This window comes from Cupressus sempervirens, chromosome 6, assembly GCF_028749045.1.
Source record: "Cupressus sempervirens isolate cs-2001-9-10 chromosome 6, ASM2874904v1, whole genome shotgun sequence".
NCBI lineage: Eukaryota > Viridiplantae > Streptophyta > Pinopsida > Cupressales > Cupressaceae > Cupressus > Cupressus sempervirens.
In genome coordinates, this window is record NC_143123.1 from 433,242,646 (window position 1) to 433,264,028 (window position 21,383).

At 39.0% G+C, this 21,383-nt stretch overlaps 1 protein-coding gene across 2 annotated transcripts in view; it reads left to right on the forward strand.

The window, feature by feature from the left end:
- LOC149552899 (pfkB-like carbohydrate kinase family protein) overlaps window positions 1-21,383 on the forward strand; it is a 133,323-nt gene that overhangs the window by 41,947 nt on the left and 69,993 nt on the right. For both annotated transcript variants that reach the window (XM_089788457.1, XM_089788458.1), the window contains exon 2: window positions 13,032-13,276. In XM_089788457.1, coding sequence (XP_089644583.1) covers window positions 13,032-13,276 — 245 coding nt within the window. The remainder of the gene's footprint in view (window positions 1-13,031; window positions 13,277-21,383) is intronic.

Sequence of the window (21,383 nt, forward strand, 5' to 3'; positions counted from 1 at the left end):
ATAGTAGATACCCCTGTATAAGCTTGCACCGTCAGATCTTACTCCAAGTTAAGCAATACTTTTGAAAAGTTTTATTATAGGTTGCCATAGTTTGCTTGATCCGAAGCATATTTATAAATCTTATATAAGTGAAAACAAATAGTTCATTTTAGATCAAGGCTCTATGTATGATAGCGTTGCCTTCTTAATTCCAGGCTGAAACTTACGAACCTCTTATACCAATTGTAAAGAACATAAATAAGCAGAAGTATTACATGACTTGCCTGTAACGTCTCTTCCTTGAATGCTCAATTAGTCTCAAGCAGTTGCCAGTGGAAGCAAGACCAAGGTTGCAACCGTAGAGCAAGGAAGTATTGAAAATAGCCTCTAATGCATCTCACAACACTTCCGTGCTTGTGTCTTCTAGCTAAAAGCCCGACACTGTATGGCAAGATATGTGTAGGAGATTTCTCGATGGATGGTCACACCATGGTGATGCTTGATTCAATATTTAAAGCAAATGAATTATCCAAGGCAAATGAAAATAACAACTGTATGTGACTGTGAGGTAGTATGAAGGATTTGCAGGCCAATTGAGATTGTGAAAACAATACGAAAATGCAATTCAGGTAGTATGAAGTAGTGATAACTCTGTGGTGATGTTTTTCTAGAATGCTACTCAATATGAACCATCGCACAAAATAAGGTCTTTACCTTACTTAGCTACATGCCCGGTTACGAGCAAGAAAGTATGAAGGTTGCAAGGAGTTACAACCAAAAGCCATCAGCAACATATGTGGCAATATTATTAAAATGGCCACTGAACAATATAAGGGCCCGATGAAAGCATATAGAAATATGGCCGCTCATGGTATAATAATAATACCATTGGAAGGTTGGAAAACAATAACAATAATAGCTTTATAAGATGTTGATTTAAGGATGAAAATAATAATTAAATCATTGACATAAGGTGGAAAATAATAATTTTACTCTTTATTTATTATAATGATACCACTACTATATTTACATATATTAGAATTGTTCTAAGTTTGTTTCATGCTCAAGTAAATACATTTATTATATTAATGATATACACATTGACCTAGTTAGCTCATGGTCGTCCAAAGTATATTACGATAATAGATAAACTTCTATTATTAGTTAATGGTTAGCTATTTGTAATCTATTGTAAATATTATAAATGTTTCTAATATTTAGTTAGTCTATAGATAACTGTTAGTTTTCTTTTAGCTCGAATAGAAAGTTTCTATTCTTTACGATCGTTTCCTAAGGAAACAAAGTTTCATTCTTTATAGACATCTCGGTCTCTGATAGAAACAAGCAAGTATTTTACCAATTACGTAATATGCCATTAGAGCCAATACTTCAATTTTTTTCGAAAAATTTATAATTTCCTTCAAAGTTATTTGTCTTAATTTTTCGAAATTATTTCTGAGATTTTCTCTACAACCCATCCAAGGTTTCTGTTTTTGTGAGAAATTCATCTGTTCAAACCTAAGTTTCGGCTAGGATTTTTGGAGATCAATGTCTCCAATCGTGATTGCAAATCACGACATCAAAATCGTGAGCAAAATCATGCCCTTTCTTGTTGATCTTTGCCTTTCTAGTCGATCTTTGTTTGCAAAATCACGTTTTTTTCCCTTTCAAGCTCGGAATTGGCAACATCTACAAATCACGATCTGGACAAATCGCGATTGTGATTGCTGATTTTTTCTACTCACTAGGGGCTTGGTTTGGGTAAAAATCGTGAACTTTTGGTGATCTCCATGATTGCGCCTCCTTTGCTCATGACTAGATACCAAAAATCGAGAGTTTTTTAGTGACATTTTTTCAAAACGACTTTGCCTCATTCATGCACTTGAGCGTGAAAGTTTGTGTTGTGCCTTGAGTTCTTCACACCTCCATAGTCATCTCTGTTCACATGTCACTCTCTGGAAACTCAACATTCCTTTCTCTGCAATGACCATTTTTTTTTTGCACATCTGACTTGCAATGGCCGTTGGGTAGGGATTTTCTTGGAACCCTAAATTTTGAGCTTAGAATTTATTTTTGATTTCAGATCCTTGGTGAGTTTTCGAGAGCTCAATTGGGTTGCCGTTAGATTTTTTGGGTGCCTTGAATTTCGTGCCATGATTTTTTAGCTAGCGGACCCAAAAATAGACAACATATTCTTTCTGGGTTTTTTGAGCTCTCTCTTGGGTTCTCCTTCAATTTTTTTGGGTTTTCCAATTTTTGCCTTGAAGAACGCACCACAAATTTTCAACCTTTTTCATTGGAAAATGTGCTATGGGCATCTTTTGACTAATATTCTGCTCAAGAGCAATTCAAAATTCAATGGTCGGAATTATGGCACTTGGAAGTAGTGGATAATAGCAATTTTTGAATATCGGAATACCGATTAGATTGTTCTGGGTGTTACACAGCGTCCGACTGCCCTGGGTGCTGATTAGGATATATGGTATTTGAATAATCGGGAGGTGGTGATGCTTCCCAAATTATCCGTAGCTGATGATCAATTCTCTCAGATTCCATCCGGCAAGACAGTTGTCGAGATATTGGCACATCTCAAAAATCTTTATGAGACTTTTGACAAAAGTAGAGTTTTCTTCTTGAAGAACACTCTAATTTCTATTATCATGGATGAGCGAACACCGCTCCAGGCTCACTTGAATAGGATTGAGAAAATCCGTGATCGGTTGCTTGCCATTGGTCGCAAGATGGAGGAAGAGGACATTGTGGTTATCACTCTCGGGAGTTTACCAAAGTCCTTTGAGCATTTTATCGAAACTCTTAACATCACATGTTTTGGTGTTGATTTGAAGTTCATTGATCTCTGCACACTTCTGTTTCAACAAGATTGGTGGAAACAACAGTTCGGTAGCAGTTCCAGCTCCAGCTTCATAGTGCAAGCCTTTTTTGCTAAATCCTTTCAGAATGATAAAGGCAAGTCTCAACAGTCTTTACAGTAGAAGTCGTTTGCTCTAGCCTTAGAAGGATCTCAGAAGAACATTCAATACAACTATTGCCACAAGTTTGGTCACATGAACGTTGAATGTCAGAAACTCTTAGTTGCACAATCTAAGCAATTAGGTTCGCAGCTTAAAGCAAACAGTGCAAAGCAAATTGAGCAGACAAAATCAACCTTTTACACGTTCATGGCTAAAAGACCTGCAGATCATGTGAAGTCGTCTGTCTAGTACATTGATTTAGGTGCCTCTTGTCATCTCACCCATCGTAGAGACTGGTTCATTGACTACCAGCCTTACTCAAATTCTATTATTTTTGGTGACGGAGAAGAGTACACTGTTGTTAGTAAAGGCAATATTCAAATTTAGTTTGCTGGGAGGAATCTCATTTTCCTCAATGTGTACTACATTCCAGGGATGGAGCTAAATCTACTCTCAGTTAGTTAGCTACTGTGACATTCTCCACAGTTGGATGTCACCTTTAGTTCACATCAATGTACAATCATTGATTGGACAACTTAGTCGATTGTTGTAGTGGGTCTTGAGGATCATGGTCTTTTTCGACTTGCTGATTCTGGTGATTCTCAGGACGTAGCTATGGCTGCTTGGTGGTCTTCTGTTAGCACACTTTGGCATCAACGATATGGGTACTTAAATGTGCATTATCTCCATCAGCTTGCTCGGGAAGAGCTTGTCTTTGGTTTGCCAAAGATTTAGACTCAACAGCTTGGAGTTTGTGATGCATGCCAGGTTGGGAAGCAACATCGCACACCTTTCACTAGTGGTGATTCATGGCACACTTCTTAGGCACTTCAGCTTGTTTATGCTGATATTTGTGGCCCTATGGTCACTCCTTCTATTCTTGGGTCCAGGTATTTTCTATTGTTTGTTGATGATTTCAGTAGAAAAATGTGGGTGCATTTTCTTAAAAAGAAATTAGATACATTTCCTGTATTTCAGAAATTTGAACCTTTAGTTGAAAAAGAGTCTAGGAAATCTATTATTACTCTTAGATCAAACAATGGGGGGAATTTTGTTCTAATGAATTCTCTAGCTTCTTGGATACTCATGACATCAAACGCCAGTTAACCACACCCCACACACAACAACAGAACAATGTAGTTGAACGTTGGAACATAACAATCACCGAGATGACTCGATCTATGTTCGAACACAAACATGTTCGGAAGAAGTTCTAGGCAGAAGCTGTTTATCTTTTAAACCAGTCACCCACAGTGGTTGTCAAAGGTAAGACTCCGGAGGCCTGGTCAGGTCGCAAGCCCAAAATTAGTCACTTGAAGGTTTTTGGCTCCCTTGCTTTTGTTTGAATCCCTGATGCATCATGCACCAAGTTGGATGCGAAGAGTCAGAAACTCATGCTTGCTGGATATAATAGTCTTCACAAAGCCTACCGCTTGATTGACACTAAGACATCTCGTCCTTTATATAGTCGTGATGTAGTTTTTGATGAGCAATGAGGACCATTCATGCTTATTTCTCCTATTCTTGATCCAACAAACTAGCCTATGAAGGCTCATGATTTGGGAGTTAAGCTTCCATTAGGTCCTCCTGATGGGAGGGCTCTAGTAGCTCTTGCAGCTCCAGTTATACCAGTGATCCCTGTAGAGACAGTTCCAACTTCTCCTGCAAGATCACCTCGATTTGTAGATGCTTTACTTGAGTTTGATTCAGATTCTTCTAATGAGGAACTTGGTCGTAGAGCATCTCTTGATGCTAATGTTGGTCATTCTCCTCTCTGGCCTAAGTGATGGGCTAAGACACTGGCTAATCTTCGTGATGATGAGCTCATTGATGGGAGAACTGTTCGAAAAAAGAGAAAACCTACAGAGACTGTTAACTTTTCTCTCATGGCCAACATTTCATATTCTGAGGCTAAAGGAATTCCAGAGTGGGAACAAGCCATGACATCTGAACACTAGAGCCTACTGAAGAATAACACCTAGGTCCTTTTCGATCTTCCACAAGTGAAGAAACCCATTGGCTGCAAATGGGTTTGCAAATTCAAATACAAATCTGATGGTACTTTGGATAAGTGCAAAGCTCATTTAGTTCCAAAGGGCGTTTCTCAGCGTTAGGGCATTGATTATGAGGAGACCTTTGCTCCTACTGCAAAGATGAGCACAATCAGATTAGTCCTAGCCACGACAACACAATTTGGCTGGAAGGTCAATCAGATGAACATCAAGAGTGCTTTACTGAATGGTGATCTCCACGAAGAGGTCTACATGACACAACCTCTTGGTTTCAAGGTTGTAAGTAAGAAACATCAGGTTCTCAGATTAGTGAAAGCTTTCTATGGACTGAAGTAGGTCCCTCAGGCATGGTAAATGAAAATTGATAAGTACCTCAGTGATTAAGGCTTCCAGAGCTCTTCAAACTCATATTTGTACATCAAGACTACTAACATTGACATCATCCTTCTGGTTATTAATGTGGATGATTTGATCATCACTAGGAGCACAACATCTTTGATTCAAGGAATCATGCATTATTGCCTAAGTGTTGAGGTTTGGCAACAGTCTTCTGGTATATTCATCTCTTAGTCCAAATATGCCAGGGCTTTGTTAGATAAAGTTCGTATGAAGCATTACAAGCCTGCATCTACACCTATGGAGAATGGTCTCAAGTTATCTGCAAAGTTTTATTCTCCTCCCGTTGATGATAATACATATAGGCAACTAGTAGTGAACCTCATCTACCTCTTTGCTTCTAGGCTTGATATCAGCTTCGCAGTCAGCTACATCTCACACTTTATGACAACTCCCAAGGCTGATCATTGGATGGCAGCAAAGCGTGTGCTTTGTTATTCAGATTATGGACCTCTTTACTCTCAAAGTTCTAATCCTAGACTCAGTGGGTTCACAGATTCAGATTGGGTAGGCTTTGTTGATGATAAAAAAACAACTTCTGGATATGTTTTCAGTTTGGGATCCGGCGTTGTCTCATGGACCAGTAAGAAGCACCAAACAGTTCCTCTCGCCTCCACCGAGGCTGAATACAGAGGAACAATTAAGGCAGGTTATGAAGCTATTTGGCTTCGTTGGATGCTTGGGGATATGCAGATGTTACTAGTAGGACCGATCACTTTATTTGTTGATAACGAAGGTTTTATCAAGTTAGCACGAAATCCAGTCTTCCATGAATGAACCAAGTATATGGATGTTCACTATCACTACATATGACAGCTGGTTGAAGACGGGACAATAAACCTGTAGTATGTTCCTACCATGGATCAGACTATATACATTCTCACCAAGCCTCTTGGGCCTGATAAGTTTGTCAAATTTAGATAACAACTTGGTGTTGTGGATAGATTAACCATTACAGGAGGGTATTACGATAATAGATAAGCTTCTATTATTAGTTAATGATTATCTATTTGTAATCTATTGTAAATATTAGAATGTTTCTAATATTTAGTTAGTCTGTAGATAGCTGTTAGTTTTCTTTTAGCTAGAATAAAAATTTCTATTCTTTACGATCGTTTCCTAAGGAAACATTGTTTCATTCTTTTGTATATATAGACCTCTTGGTCTCTATTAATAACAATCAAGTATTTTATCAATTATTTCCGTAATAAAGTAAACTCTTGCTTATCTAGCCTTTTACCCTTAGCTGTGGTAGTTTAGGACTTATACCTATTTGCCCAATGATAGGTGGTGCCCTCGTGTCCAATTCCTTCTCTGGCAATGTTTGCCCCCCTTCGTCACGTGTCTGCAAGTGAAAATTAATCATTGTAACGACATATTGCTCATAATTTTACAAAGTCGAAATATTCATAGCATAGGATCATATTAGCCATCCATTTCCCATTCATATATTGTTATAACGATTGACTAATATTCCATTTTCCCATGAAATCATAACAAATAACCAACACTTCATTTTCACATGAAACCATAATGAATAAGTAATTTAACCAATCACTCAACTTCAAATGAAGCTTCAACGGTTATAAAGGAATGTTTATAATTAAGCCAAAAATTGGGATGTAACATACCCTCCCCCTTGTGTTTTATCGTCCTTGATGAACTTTACAATTTTAAACACAAAAAAATTCAAAATACAAGGTATATATATATATATTATTTTAATTATATCATCATGAAATCATCTCATTCTAATCACAATCTGAGCTAAGATCAAATAAAAGCCCATCGTCCCCTTGTCTCAATGCTTTCAGAGAGAAAAAAAATGCTTACGCAATACTGTAAAATCAAAAGCGAAAACATACACATGTGTTCACTTTACCATATTTGTGTTCCCGTCATCATACTATAGCATCACCTTAAATTGATCATGTTTTAGGATATTCTATTTCATGTTCTTGTTTCACTCATGTAGACACATACAATATTCTTAGTTAATTTCTCTTACCAATAGCTGATGTAAGAGAATTTTCAATGTTCAATATTCAAAATTAAGATAATCATTCAAAAATTCACAATTCCTTAACTATCATGCTTTAGATAAAAACTTGATCACAAGTAACTAAATTACTCATACATACCATCTAGTATGTGGTACTCATTAGATGAGTAGACCATCCTTGTAGGCCCACAAATCACCTTAAATGGTTAGTGGATCCATGCTTCCATTCATGTAACTTGGGCCTTCATGCCCATCTTATCACAGTAATATTTCAATAGATTTAAAAAAAAATCAATTCATGATAGAAATATATTCATCTCTAATACAATATAAGTCTTACAAGTCTTTTATCTTGATATGCTTAAGCATTCACATTTTATCAATATAATACAAGTGTGCTCACTGTAAACATAAGCATCCCAATACATCATGATAATTCATATGGAATCAATACAGCATGTGTATTATCTAACCTCTTGCAATGCATCCAAAAATATAACCATAATATACTATGAAGGATCATAATACACCCAATCAAGACCACATAGGTCATAATAAACATGGTACCACACTATTTGTATCCCAGTCTCCTAAGCCAGTCGACTACACGTCCACATGCAAATCTTGAGATGGAAGTGTGGCCCACACGCTTGCATGATCTATCCGCAAAATGTTCCAATAGCGGCTCAGACCTTGGGTCCAATCTATCCACAAAACGTATATTTGTTTGGGATTCTACCTATAGAAATCCTAACCATAGGGTGGTTGGCTCCCCTTGTTTATCCACATTCAAGTTCATAATAATATGCTTTGATAAAATAGGTTTCACGAAATGTCTTATATCATAAAAGGGTTCATAGAGATGTATTTCCACAAATTCCATCTTCCCATGAGGGTCCATAAATGCTTCATAGCATCAACTTATATAATATATCTTGTTTATTCCATACATTGCATTTCCAATCTATGCACCTATGTGCATACTAATTTAGTTTGATTGTGTTATAATTTGCGATGCAAGTAAAAATATTTGTAAGTTTTTCATATCCACTCCCTTAACATTACTCAAGTTCCATATTGAAAAACATCAACTTTTAAACTAACAAATCATAAGCATCTGAAATAGGCTAGTCATATGTGCCATCTAACATAGGGTTCTCGTTAGGTAGGTAGATCATCTAGGCATGCTTGCCAATCACCTATAAAGATTTGGGAATCCACTTTTCCCATTCATGTGACCTAGGCTCTCATGCACATCTCCTCACCACAATATTTCAAAGAAAAATTTAAGTCAAAACAAAAGTTACATCTTATCATAAATAAGCATTGATGGTTTCATCTATGCAAGTGTGCTTACTCCTTACAAGAGTACAAAATGTGCTTACTCTTTATAGGAGTACAAAAATGTGAGGTATGGCCTTCTTGCCAATTAATCATCACTAGAAGAGAACATTGGTCTGCTATAGTCTTCACCAAACATACTGTAACTTCCAGAACTCAACATAAGATCCAACGAGCATAGGCATGATATCTAGGCTCATTCTTCTACACAATTCTAAGCTCGCATAGCTTAATCTGTCATATGCCAATGATCACATAAACATATGTTGTCACCAATGACAAAACTTGTCATCCATTAAACACAAACAATACATCCTAGTGCCAAACACATCTCTATTTCTAATAATATGAACATTAATACCTTCCAAGAGTTACATGAGTAAGGATTTGGATTATTTGAAAAGTATTTGAAATTTAGAGGAAAAGCAAATAGATAAGAGGAAAAATCAAGCGCAAATACATCCAAGATAAAGAAGAGCAGTAAATTGGGGCCGGATTTGTCATAGAGCTACCAAATTAGTGGGTGATAACTTCTTAGGACTAGAATTTTAGCCCCCACTTTAGTGGGGGTATGAGACAAACTCATGGTCATGGTAAAGTAGATCCAATGCATAAGATGGTCTTCTCAAAGCCAAAGGGACGTCAAGCCCCCAAGTAACTAAAGTCCCCAAAGAGAGAGAGAGAACTTAGTCCAAGTATGATTGTTTGTTTTACTATGAATTGCACAAGGAAAATGTATCACAAAAGATGACACTCAAAGTCTAGTAGGAATTGTGTCATGTGCTAGTCAATCCATTTAGGACTTGTCCTTAAGGATTATCTATCCAAAAAGGGATCCGACAAAGAGTGATCTATCCTTAAGGATTGTGTATCCTTAAGGTATCAACATAATAAAAAAGGGTTCAGTCCTTAAGGATTGCATGTCCATAAGGGATCCAATGTGTAAAGGCGTTATTAAAAATAATGTGTGTGATAAATGTGAGTGTAGTGTATGCCCATATTTTAAAGCTATTACAAATGCCTTAATGGGAGTAATGGCTTCAACGGAACACACATTCATCCATTAGAGATGTTTCCACTATGACATGCCCCTAGGAAAGGAAAAATCAAGGGAAATAAGTGCATGACAAAAGAGAGAACAAGAGGGATCTACGAGCTGATACCTGAATTGTAAGTCAATTTTGGAGAAGTATCTAGATCCATGGAGTTCGTCTATCAGTTAATCAATTCTTGGGATTTGGTAATTGGCTCTTTATGGTTGTCCTTTTCAATGATTTGTTGTTTATATACTTCCACATCGTACAATTTTTTTTTGTTGTTGCTAGAACTATGGATTATGCCAAGGGACTAGAACTAGGTTGTCAGTGACCCATTTCTTGTAGTTCCTCAATTGTTTTCTCAATCTCTTCTTTGAATTTTTTTGGCGGTGTCGATATGGGTTAGTGAGTAATGGCTTAGCCCCTTGAAATTCTATTGTATGCTTAAACCCTCTTTTTGGGTGTACTCTTGGAGAAATATCATCAAATACTTTCTTATGTTTGTTCAAGATGGGTTGGACATCAATGTGTATTGCTTTGCCTTGGTTGGAAGTTTTGTCAAGGATCATACATTGTGCAGCCCACTCCCGTTGCCCATGCCTAAAAATCCTCTCCATTCTTTTGGAGGATACTATCTTTGGGGATCCATTAGGCATAGTTGGAAAACTCAGACTTGCTGCAAACTTGGACTCGAACTCGGCATAAGCTCAGTTTAGGACTCAACAAAATTAAAAAAAAAAAACCATAGTTTTACAAAAAAGAAAAAGCAAATTAATGCATTTAGAGAACACGAGAGCCATAATTGAAACATTAAACATGTCATTGATCTTGAAATGCTCAATATTTGAAATTTCATCATGCATACTCATAGTTTCAAACTTTAAAATGTATAACAGCAGCATAAGTCTATCTTGCAAAATTACATATAATAATATGTCCCAATTGTGAAATAAACTCAAGGAGATCCTCTGTACTTATACTAGTTCATTATGAGTACCATAACTGATGTGCTAGTTCCTTATGACTGTATTAAGTGATCTAATATATTGCCTAGCTTTATCTCTGTTCCAAGATTGTAATGGTATGAATTTGGTAATGCCAATGTGATATTGGGAACCCCTTGGATCCATTGATTGGGATGCTTCATCTTTGATCTCCCAAATCTATAAATTTGCTTCCAAAACAATGGTCAAGAAGTCACCTTGAAAGAATTACCCGATAGCATAGTTTACAAACTTTGTGGCTGCGGACTCACGAGTCCGTGAGTGAGCCGACTCTTCTTGCCATGGACTTGTGAGCTGAGTCTATCCCTTGGACTCCTGAGTTTTTGCCGTGGACTTGGCCAAAGTCTGATATTGGGACACCCGAGTCTTCATAAATGACTCAGAGTTGTCTTCAAATGCAGTCAGACTTAAAACATGTTTTTGTTTTCCATGTCGTTGGTAGCTTTGAGATGCCTAGCCTTTCTGATTTTGTTTCTTTAGTAACTTTCCTGCTTTTGCGTATTTTGTTCTATTCCATCTTATATCCATCTTGTTGATATGTAGTATTCATTCCCATTGATTTTTACCTTGTGAACTGTTTACTTTCGTTAGTTCCATTGGTTGTTATTGTCAACTATAGGATATTAGTAGTTAAATTAAAACGAATTTTCTCCTAGAGTGATTAGGAAGTAAGCAAGCGCTACAAAATTTTCTTTGCAGAGCTTTCTTATATTAATTATTTGATAAATTGGGATGGAGGCATAATCCTCCTTTGCTATGGCCCATATTATACATATGTAATCACCATTTTTCCTGTGTTTTGAACTATATAGTTAATCAATAACTCACTGGATTGATAACCCTAGTGTTGTATCAGTAATGGATAACTAAGCTAGCTCGTCTACTATTATGTAATGTTGTCTAACAGTTAGTTAACTTATACCAGCATTAACATTCTAGATAATGGACGATAAGTGAATAAGTAGAGTACCAACAAACATGACCACAAGTCCTCTATAGAGAACCCAATCACATAAAGGGTATCCAGGTAGCATCCCATTACTATAATCAGCATGATTAAATAAAAGTTAATGCAAATCATCTACCTCTGTCATGTCAGCTGAACTTTTAAATTCTCCTGTCTCTCTGAATATCCTCTCTTGACCCAACCATCTCAAGTGCTGCGCTTCTCTCAGTGTTAAATTCCCTGACGGTCCTGCTCAACAATGGGAATCCCTCCATTGAATGGCATTCTTGGTCATCCATATAATTGTTTTGGTTTGGAAGGTCATGGTTGCCACAGGTAACAGCAACTGCCCATGTAACATAACCACTGTTATACCATTGCTTCCTAGCTTTCCCAGACAACATGTGTGGTTATTAAATGGCTTGTACAGACACTATAATGGCTCACTAGAGAAGCGAAGTGAAACATCACAGTCTGACTAATTAACACTAACAAAACAGAACAATCTGCCAAAAACAAAATAAAGTTAAATACAAGGTGAATTGACTTTTCCAATAACAGGCACATCTATCCCTTTGCATTCTTCTACTTTCATAACCTCCCAGGTGTTGTTTAATGCATTGAAGTGACCTGCAACAAGTATAAATAAAGACAACAAACTTCATATGCATCATAGGATGTTCTAGATAACCACTAAGATCCAAGAGACCCTAATTTATAACAAATTTTCATTGTCTGTTCCTTCAGCAAAAAATACAGTTTCTACAGCAGAGGCCATTGGGCAGCCAAGACAATATCTTGTATAGCAACTAAGATGTTGCACAACAACTAGGTCTCTTTTGCAGGAACCTTCTAGACACCTGCAGCAGCTTACTGTAGTCATGCTTGACTGTGGACCTTTTTGATCTGAATAACCAAACCAAGTTTGTGGATCAAATTTACAACTTTTCAGCTTCCAGTAAATATGTGTGTGCAATATGTATTTATCTAAACGCTAACATTATATGTGTGTATATATCTCTGTCTGTCTAGCTACTTATATCTTGTCAGCTAATTATTTCATTCTTTGCTGCGAATCCTATTCTGTAACAGCTTCCTAACTAATTGTTTACATAGCTGGTGAGAATATATCTGCATGCAGATTCAGAAAGAGTGAATTTCTCAAACTCATTTTAGGATAATCTTTGTGCACTACTGTAGTTAACCAATTCTCTGCTTTCAAGTAGTTTGCAAATACAATTTAGCTTGGAACTAAAAACAAATATTTTATAATGATTGCTTGGTCAATTTTCTGTATTTCTTAAGAAATATCTTTAATTAAGGGTAATACTAATGTCTGCAGAGCTACTGGGAAGCAGGTGGTAACTGCAATTTTGCTATTGCAGCGGCAAGGATTGGTTTGAATTGTGTAACACTTGGTCAAGTTGGCAATGAAAAGTATGGTTGGTTCCTGGAGGAAGTTTTGGAGAAGGAAGGCGTGCCCATTATGAGAATTGATGAAAATGGTGAAAATCTAAGCAGTACTGACAATCAGACAGTTCTCTGTTGGGTTCTTGTAGACCCTGGTCGACACCATAGTTTTTGTAGGTAATTGATTTGCTATATGATGTCTTTGCATTATTCTTTGTATATATATTTAGTTTTTTAAACCAAAATGAAGGAGTATTAGAGCTTAATTGAAAATTAAATAGCTTCTTGAAAAACTTATTACTGTAGTTTTGATTCTAATATCCATATTTTGTTTCATCTGTTTTCATATTTGTTGTGGATTATCAGGTGTTTGTGTTGGGAGAATGGAGAACACTGAGAGGGTGGGGTGAATAAGTGTTCTATAATTCAAGTCCAAAGACTCTTTTTCAAATTTCTAACCAATGATGCCATCCTTAGTTGCCGATTTGGGTGCAGGGTCACATTAGGGTTCAAGAATTCAACTCGTGGATTCATGAATTTTTTTCCCTATTACGAGTTGCAAGGATTTGTAAGTGTACACACACACACACATGCATTATATATATGGATTCGTGTGTACTTATTCCAAGTTTGGCCTGTGAGTCCTTGGGGATCCTCATGGATTCATGCTGGGTCTGGGTTTGATCCTGTGGGTACGTCCGGATTTGCGGGCCCTGCACAAATCCGGACTCAGTATGGATCCGGATCTGCTTTGGGGCTTGGATGCGCAAATCCAGTAATTAGGATGCCATCATAATAGACTAAACCATAAACAATAACACATATATGATCAAGTGAAATCATGTAGATAAACCAATTCAGAAAGATCAACAGAGCTCATACAAGAGTTGTAACACGACATTTTTCATGAGTGGAAAACCCTCATAGGGATGAAAAGCCACTTGAAAGTTGCGTCACTGGCATATTTAAACAATGTACTGTTTACAGAGCCTCACTGGCTTATATTTTCTCACTGGGAGATAAATATGCCTCACTGGCAAAAACACAATGTAGTTTAGATTATAAAATAACAGGGTATCATCTCTGTTTAATTTGAAACATTTCTTGAAAATCTTATTATGCTTGAGATTTAGGAGCAATAGTATATATGCAGCACTTTACAATGCTCTTTTTTAATCAATGTGACCAGACCGAGTATAAAATCACAGTATACAGAGATCAATGCAATATAATCCGTAAATGTCACTGTTAAGAATATACAGTGAAACCCTTAACAAATATTTTCTTAAAAAACCCAAGCTATTCTTTTCTTACATAGAATAAATCTTTTTAACATAATATGTAACCCTTTATAAATCTTTTTCAAAAAACATGGTTTCCGACTGAGTTTTAGAAAACTGAAAACTGAAAACCATCATAACAGAGAATACCAAACAATCCTATGTAGCTATCCTCATGCTCCATTAAGAATGTTTTACTAACACTCGATAACGATTAGTATATTTAACTACTGATCACTAGAAAAATGACCTTTTCTTTTTAATGAGCAAATTTACCAGCAAACTGATATATTGACCATGGTGAATATGTTTCCACTTTCCAAGCTTGAAACCAAAACAGTGGCATAACCACCATGCTGCCGTCACAACAGCTTCCACCTTCAGCTCCACAGTCCAATGGCTGCTGTCATACTCGATTGCCTCCAATCTCATTACTGCAAGTATCTAATGTCCGTGTCCTAGCATCCCATGGGTAGGGTTTGAAAAACCATAAACAAAATAAAAATGGTTTACAATTTTCTGTGCCCTAAGTCAAGACCTTCGACTATAATGTCTTTGACCAGTAATGTTATCGTTATTCGATCTGGAAATGATAATGACACTATCTATGTCATTCAAAACAATCACCCAAACAATGATGCCAACCACTGCATTTTCAAAGTGTCATCAATTCAAGTGTAGATCTCGTTGTTTGCTGATACTCATAATGAGTATTTTGGATTCATGCTTAGGTCAAAAGCCTTTGTCATTACAACTCGCTATACCATGGTATCGTATACCAAACCTTTGTCACTGCCAAAGTCAAAAATATGACTTTACCCTGTAACAAGTACCATGCCGATGTTTTTAACAGTTACATCAAATGCCTTTAACTACAATATGATATCCAATGCCAAACATACTGTCACACGTAGCCATAGCCACTACAATGTTATAACAGTGTCTTTTGTACATGTCGCAGACAAATTCATCCTTTGTGTAACACAAGTTATTGACACCTTACAACCTGGTATATACAATCTCGTAAGCAGTAGACCATTAACAGCTTATACATTTTGTTTACAATAAGACATTAATAACTTGTCAACGAAATTGTTGATAGGTGATTAATTCCTTATGAAAAAATGAAATACATAAGACATTAATGTCTAGTGTATAACATATCAACAAATGAGAATGTATATCAAGTTCAACTTTGTAAAGTTTAAACAACAAGAATGTAATAGATCACTAGTATTCATCCTGTAAATCTGCTTACTGTCAAAAAGTGCATCTCATCATTCCGAGACTATCCAAACTGAAAACCTGTCCTGTATACCTGAATATCAGCACTAATCACTGTGTATCACGGTCAATTTCATATGTATCACTGTCAAATGTATGTATATGCATCAACCATTTCATCAATTACCTGTCACAATGAACTGTAATCAAAGTGTAACAGCATTTAGTATGAACCATGAATATCACTCAAGTATGCATATATCAAAACAAAGCATGGCAAGTATATGCCAACCAAGTAAACAAGTATCACCAACCATAATTGCCAATGCAAGTATAGCCAACCAAGTAAGTGTCACTGTGAAGATCTGTATGCCAATCAAGTATACCTGTGTTCAAAGACATTACTGTGAATTTAAAAAGGGATTTGTGGCGTGGCTTGTGTTCAAGGGCAACAACTGAGAGGGCCACAGTTTTGAACAATCCGTAGTTCTTTGTCAATGTTTTTAGTATTTACTATATCATCAACTATTCCGTTTTCCTGCAATTAGGTAGACAGCATAAAACAACTTGGCTTTGATTCCATTGAGAAGAGTCATTTACTTGATTGATTTATATAAGTTGGAGATTGAGTTGTGTAATGTGCAAAATGTTGTTCTATTTTACATTAGAAGGATCTGATCTAGGTACTTGTAAACGTTTCAGCTTCCAGAAGTTATTAAACAAGTCAGAAACGTATTGAAAAACATTTCGACATAAATTTTGAGGCTTTTTTTGTCAGTCGATTGGATGGTCTCGGCAGTGTTTTTGTAGCCGACGGAATGATTGTTGTCGGTGTTTTGTATTTTGTAGCCGACGGGTAAATAGTTTATAGCGGACATAATGTTTGTGGCCGACGGACTCCTCCAGGAAGGTTCGGCGGATAGTATTTATATCCCGTCTGGGATCATTGTAAATCAGGAATCATCTACTATCATTCATTGTATGGAGCATAATGTATGTCTTCCATATGCGAATATAATTCTGCTATTCTGTTCCATTGTATGTGTTGATTTCTTTACCAGTACGGTAAACATTTGGCGCCGTTGCCCAATGGACCTGGTACGCAGGCAGGCGGATGGAAATTAAATGCCGAATCTGTTGAATAGAAATAAGAACACGGTGAAAGATAAAGATGACATTCGTGCAGCTCAAGCTAATTTAATTCTGGCACAGCAGGCAGAGCATCGGAGGAGATTCCAGAAGATTGCCGACGAAAACCGAAGTGCGGAGGAATTGCTGGAGGAGACTCGACAGCGGGTGGAGTTGGTGGAAGAAGCATAGGAGGCGTTCTTGAATTTGTGTTCGCCGAGGGAAGAGAATTCAAATGGAAGAGCATCGACTCGCACGGCTCGGAGTGCCGAGGGAGCACGAGCATGGAGTGACCTCTTCGTCCGGGATACACTTCCGTGGGAGACAACTTCAGAAGATCCTTCTTCTTCACCAAGGTTTGCAGCTGTTGAGACCTCCGGTGTGGGAGTTCAGACCGCCGATGTGGGAGTTCAGACCTCCTGTGTGGGAGTTCAGATCGCCGGTGTGGGAGTGCAGACCGCCGGTGCGGGAGTGCATAGTGCCGGTGTGAGAGTTCAGACCTCCGGTTTGGGAGTTCAGACCGCCGGTGTGGGAATGTAGACCTCTGGTGTGGGAGTGCAGACCACCGGTGCGAGAGTGCAGACCTCCGGTGTTGGAGTAAACAGCCCCAATGTTGCAGGACCTAGTAACACCTCTCTACCAAATTCATTTGTGATGGCAGGACCCAAAGAAAAGCTGCCGAAGTTTGAGGGCGATGGTATAGCCGACCCCATCCGACATTGTAAGACATGTGAGACGATCTAGCGGGCAAATGGAATCACAGATGCCAACGAATGGGTCAGGCAATTTTCGGCAACCCTATGGGGTGTGGCAATTGATTGGTTTTCGGATACGGATCCACAAAAGCTAAATAGTTGGGATAACATTAAAAAGGAGTTCTTGGCGGAATTTAAACTCTTGCGGGATGATAATGAAATCGTAGCAGAGATTTTCAATACCAAACAGGGGAAGCACGAAACTGTCCACGTCTACGTCAGGAGATTAAAAGACTTAATAAACAAAATGGAAAGCAAGCCGGTGGACGGATTGCAGAAAAGATGGTTCGTGGACGGCCTACGCTCGAAGTTGTGGAGGAAAATGAAAATTGTGCCACCGTCATCATATGCGGACGTGTATAAGAGAGCACTGGACCTTGAAAGTGAACAGAAGACAAAGAAAAAGAAAACTAGCTCCTCTGATTCTGATGACGACGAGCCTGCTGGAGATGATAGCAACGACGATGAAGGTAGCAGCAAGAAGGTTCGTGCCCTACAGAAGGATATGGTTCGCATGATGGAGGAGTTTAAAAACATGCACAAGGAGCCAAAAGGCAGTGAACTGTGGTGCACGGAGTGTAAGACTGACGGTCATACTAAAGGATTGTGTCCAAAGAACCAATTCTGTGACATTTGTCAGATCATGGGCCATTCGACAAAAGAGTGCCCCTTTAACATGAAGACAAGAGGATCTCCACAGGTGTTTCTTACATAGGAGGCTTCCCCGTCGGGCAGTAGCGGAAATACGAATAGTGCAGGTGCCACATCCGGAGGATACAGGAATAATAGTAGAGGGTAAAATAACAACAATACAAATAATAACAATAATAATGGGAGCCGAAGTCGAACTCAATATGATGCAAATGGACAGCCGATCGTTCAATGCCGAGCATGTAATTTGTGGGGTCATTTTATGCGGGATTGTACAACGGCAAACACACCAAAATTATTATGCAGATGGTGCGGACCCGGCGATCACGAAGATTCCAAGTGTCCAAAGTTTGGAGTAAACTTGATCACTGTCTGCACGGATGTAGAGGAGGTTTTGGCAATTACACGGAGGCAAGTGGAGGAAAAGAGAAAATTGGGGGAAGCGCAGGCGGAAATTGCGAAGGTATCGTCGGCGGAGACATCTCAGTTGAAGGACATCACCGGCACCTTGGCAAGGAACTTTGCAGAACAAAATATTGTACGACAGATCTTACAAACGGAGATACCGGTCAAGATAAGTGACCTCCTCACAATGCCCCAGTTACGGACGGCCATTCTGAATCATACACCGTTTTCGAAAGCAACGGAGGACACAGGCTCGGACAATAGGGAAGTGATGACAATAGAGCCAATGCTGTTGGCACTCACCTCCGGACGACATTCGGCGGTCGTCGAGATGGGGATTTTGGAAAATGTTCTAACAGACACAATTGTCGACGGAGGGTCCGGCGTGAATGTGTTGCCGGAGGATACTTGGAAGAAGTTGGGAAAGCCGACGCTGTGGCCACCTACATTTTAGTTGCTCACGGCAGACCAACATGGAATCAAACCATTGGGAATCTTGAAAGTGCAACCGGTAACTATTGGAACACAACCATTTTTATTGGATTTTGTGGTCATTCCATTGAAAAGAAAAGGATATGATGCTATTCTTGGACGGACTTGGTTGGTGCAAGCAAAAGTAAAACATGATTGGAAACGAAATACCCTATCAATGGAGCACGAAGACAAAAAATTCATAATTGACCTGCACACACAAATGGTAGGTGAGGAGGCAGCATCGTCAGACTCAAAAGGTGAAGGCGACAATGACGACGAAAGAAATGACGACGAAGGAAAGAGGAGAATGGAATCGGACGAAGAAGGAATATTGAGACTAGACGGAGGATCGAATGACGACGACCTAGAGTCGATGAATGGCCTTTACCATTGGCAAATAGAAGACTACGAACTCTTTCCGAGTTGTAATATGCTAAGGGTCGACGAAAGTGAGAAAAAGGAGGAAAATGAGTGTCCGGAGGAATACAGAGAAGTAGATGACACAAAGGAGGTTACGACTGAAGAAGGGAAGGACATACAATACAGACCCAGAAAAAAGAAAAATTCCATCGTCCAGTACATGGTGAACGGACCGCACAAGAAGAAAAGAATGCATCGCACCATAAAATTGGTTGAAGGGTGTCGACAGCAAGGAAATAAGTTAGATGTGCGACGACCGCAGGCATGCGACGACCGCAGGCACAGTGGGCAACGGAGGTGACACAGAACAGACGTAAGGCCTGGCATGACAAACATCTCAAACTCATCAAGTTTCTGCCGGGGCAGTTGGTACTCAAGTACGACGGTCGGGATGAAATCAAACAGGAAAGGTTTAAGGCAAGATGGGTTGGACCATATCAAACTCGGGAGGTCGACGACAATCGGGTGATAAAATTGGAGACATTGGACGAGCAAGAGGTGCCTTCGGTAGTCAATGGATTTAAATTGCAAATATATGGTGCCAGGAAGACTCTGTTGCTGTCACAGAATGGCCAACTGACTTCATTGTCGTTGCAGAATGGTGACACTTGGAGGCAAAATTGAGGTGCTATCTTTCTATTTTATTTTATTTTTGTCAAAAAAAAAAAAAAAAAGGAGAAAAAAAAATTTGAAAAAAAAAGAAAAAAAGAAAGAAAAAAAAAAAATATTGAAAAAAAAAAAGAGAAAAAATAAAAATATTAAAAAAAAAAAAAAAGCCTCTGCAGGTGGTGCCCCGTGGGCACCTAGCCGTGGGAGGTGTTTCGCGGACCTCCTTCGCGGGAGGTGCCCCGCGGGAGGTATTCCACGGACCTCTTCCGCGGGAGGTGCTCCGCGGGCATCTGTTTGCGGCAGCCTATCCGGAGGTCCTCTTTCCGCGGGTTATTCACGCTGTTTTCAGGCTCGGAAGCTTGTGTTCGATTCCCTCCTTTAACTCACTGCCGCACTCTGAGTTCCATGTGGGTTGTCTCTCCTTGTTTGGTCTGTCGTGGAATAATTTTTTGCCTTATTTGCGGAGGTTGGATTCAAGATTTCTTCTGTGGTTATCTGCTTGTCCAAGGTCGGTGGGAAAGTTGTGCTTGGGTACGGCATAATTTTGTTGGCCTCTTCCACGGGGTAACGGGCGGAGGAAACTCAAAAAAAAAAAAAACAACGACAGATTCAAATTGTTCAGAATGAGTTACAGATGATGCCAAAGGAAAGGGGACGCATCCATGGTTGCCAGAAAGAGTGTAGAATCGGTAGAAAATGACAAAGATGGTGTGCTCCGTGCATTTCTGTGTGGGTTGCAAAGTGCTAATTTGGTCTTGGCGGCGAGGGGTGTTGCCCCTCGACCTCGCCCTGTACTGCGACAGGGAGCGCACCCCGCCGGGGGCGTTGCCCCCTGGACCTCCGGTTGTTGCGGATATCAGTCGTGGGAGTCTGACTAGTTGAGAAGAGTTGAAGTTGTTGCAGGCATGGACTTTCTGTGTACTAGAGGCACTGGGAGTAGGTGTTGCCCGGGAGGCTCTCTTGGTGGATGCGTAGAGAGCTCAGGAGGAGCTAATCATCCAGTTGGAGGCAGTGCAGCGACACTTGGCTTAGGGTACCGAGGAATTGAAAACAGAGAAAGCAGCATAGGTGGCTATCAAGGTCAGCTTCATTAAGGAGGCAGTGTTGTGTTAGCAGAGGCTACAGGCACGGGATGAATGTGGAAGTGATGGGACAAAAGCAGATTTTTCTTGTTGTAGTCACTCTGATAATGTATTTTGTCTGTTAATTTGCCTCAGATATTTAGTAATTGTCATCCGGAGACGACTTTTCTTTTTGGGGGGGATGGTGTCAGCCGACTAGATGGTCTTGGCGGTGTTTTTGTAGCCAACGAAATGATTGTCGTCGGTGTTTTGTATT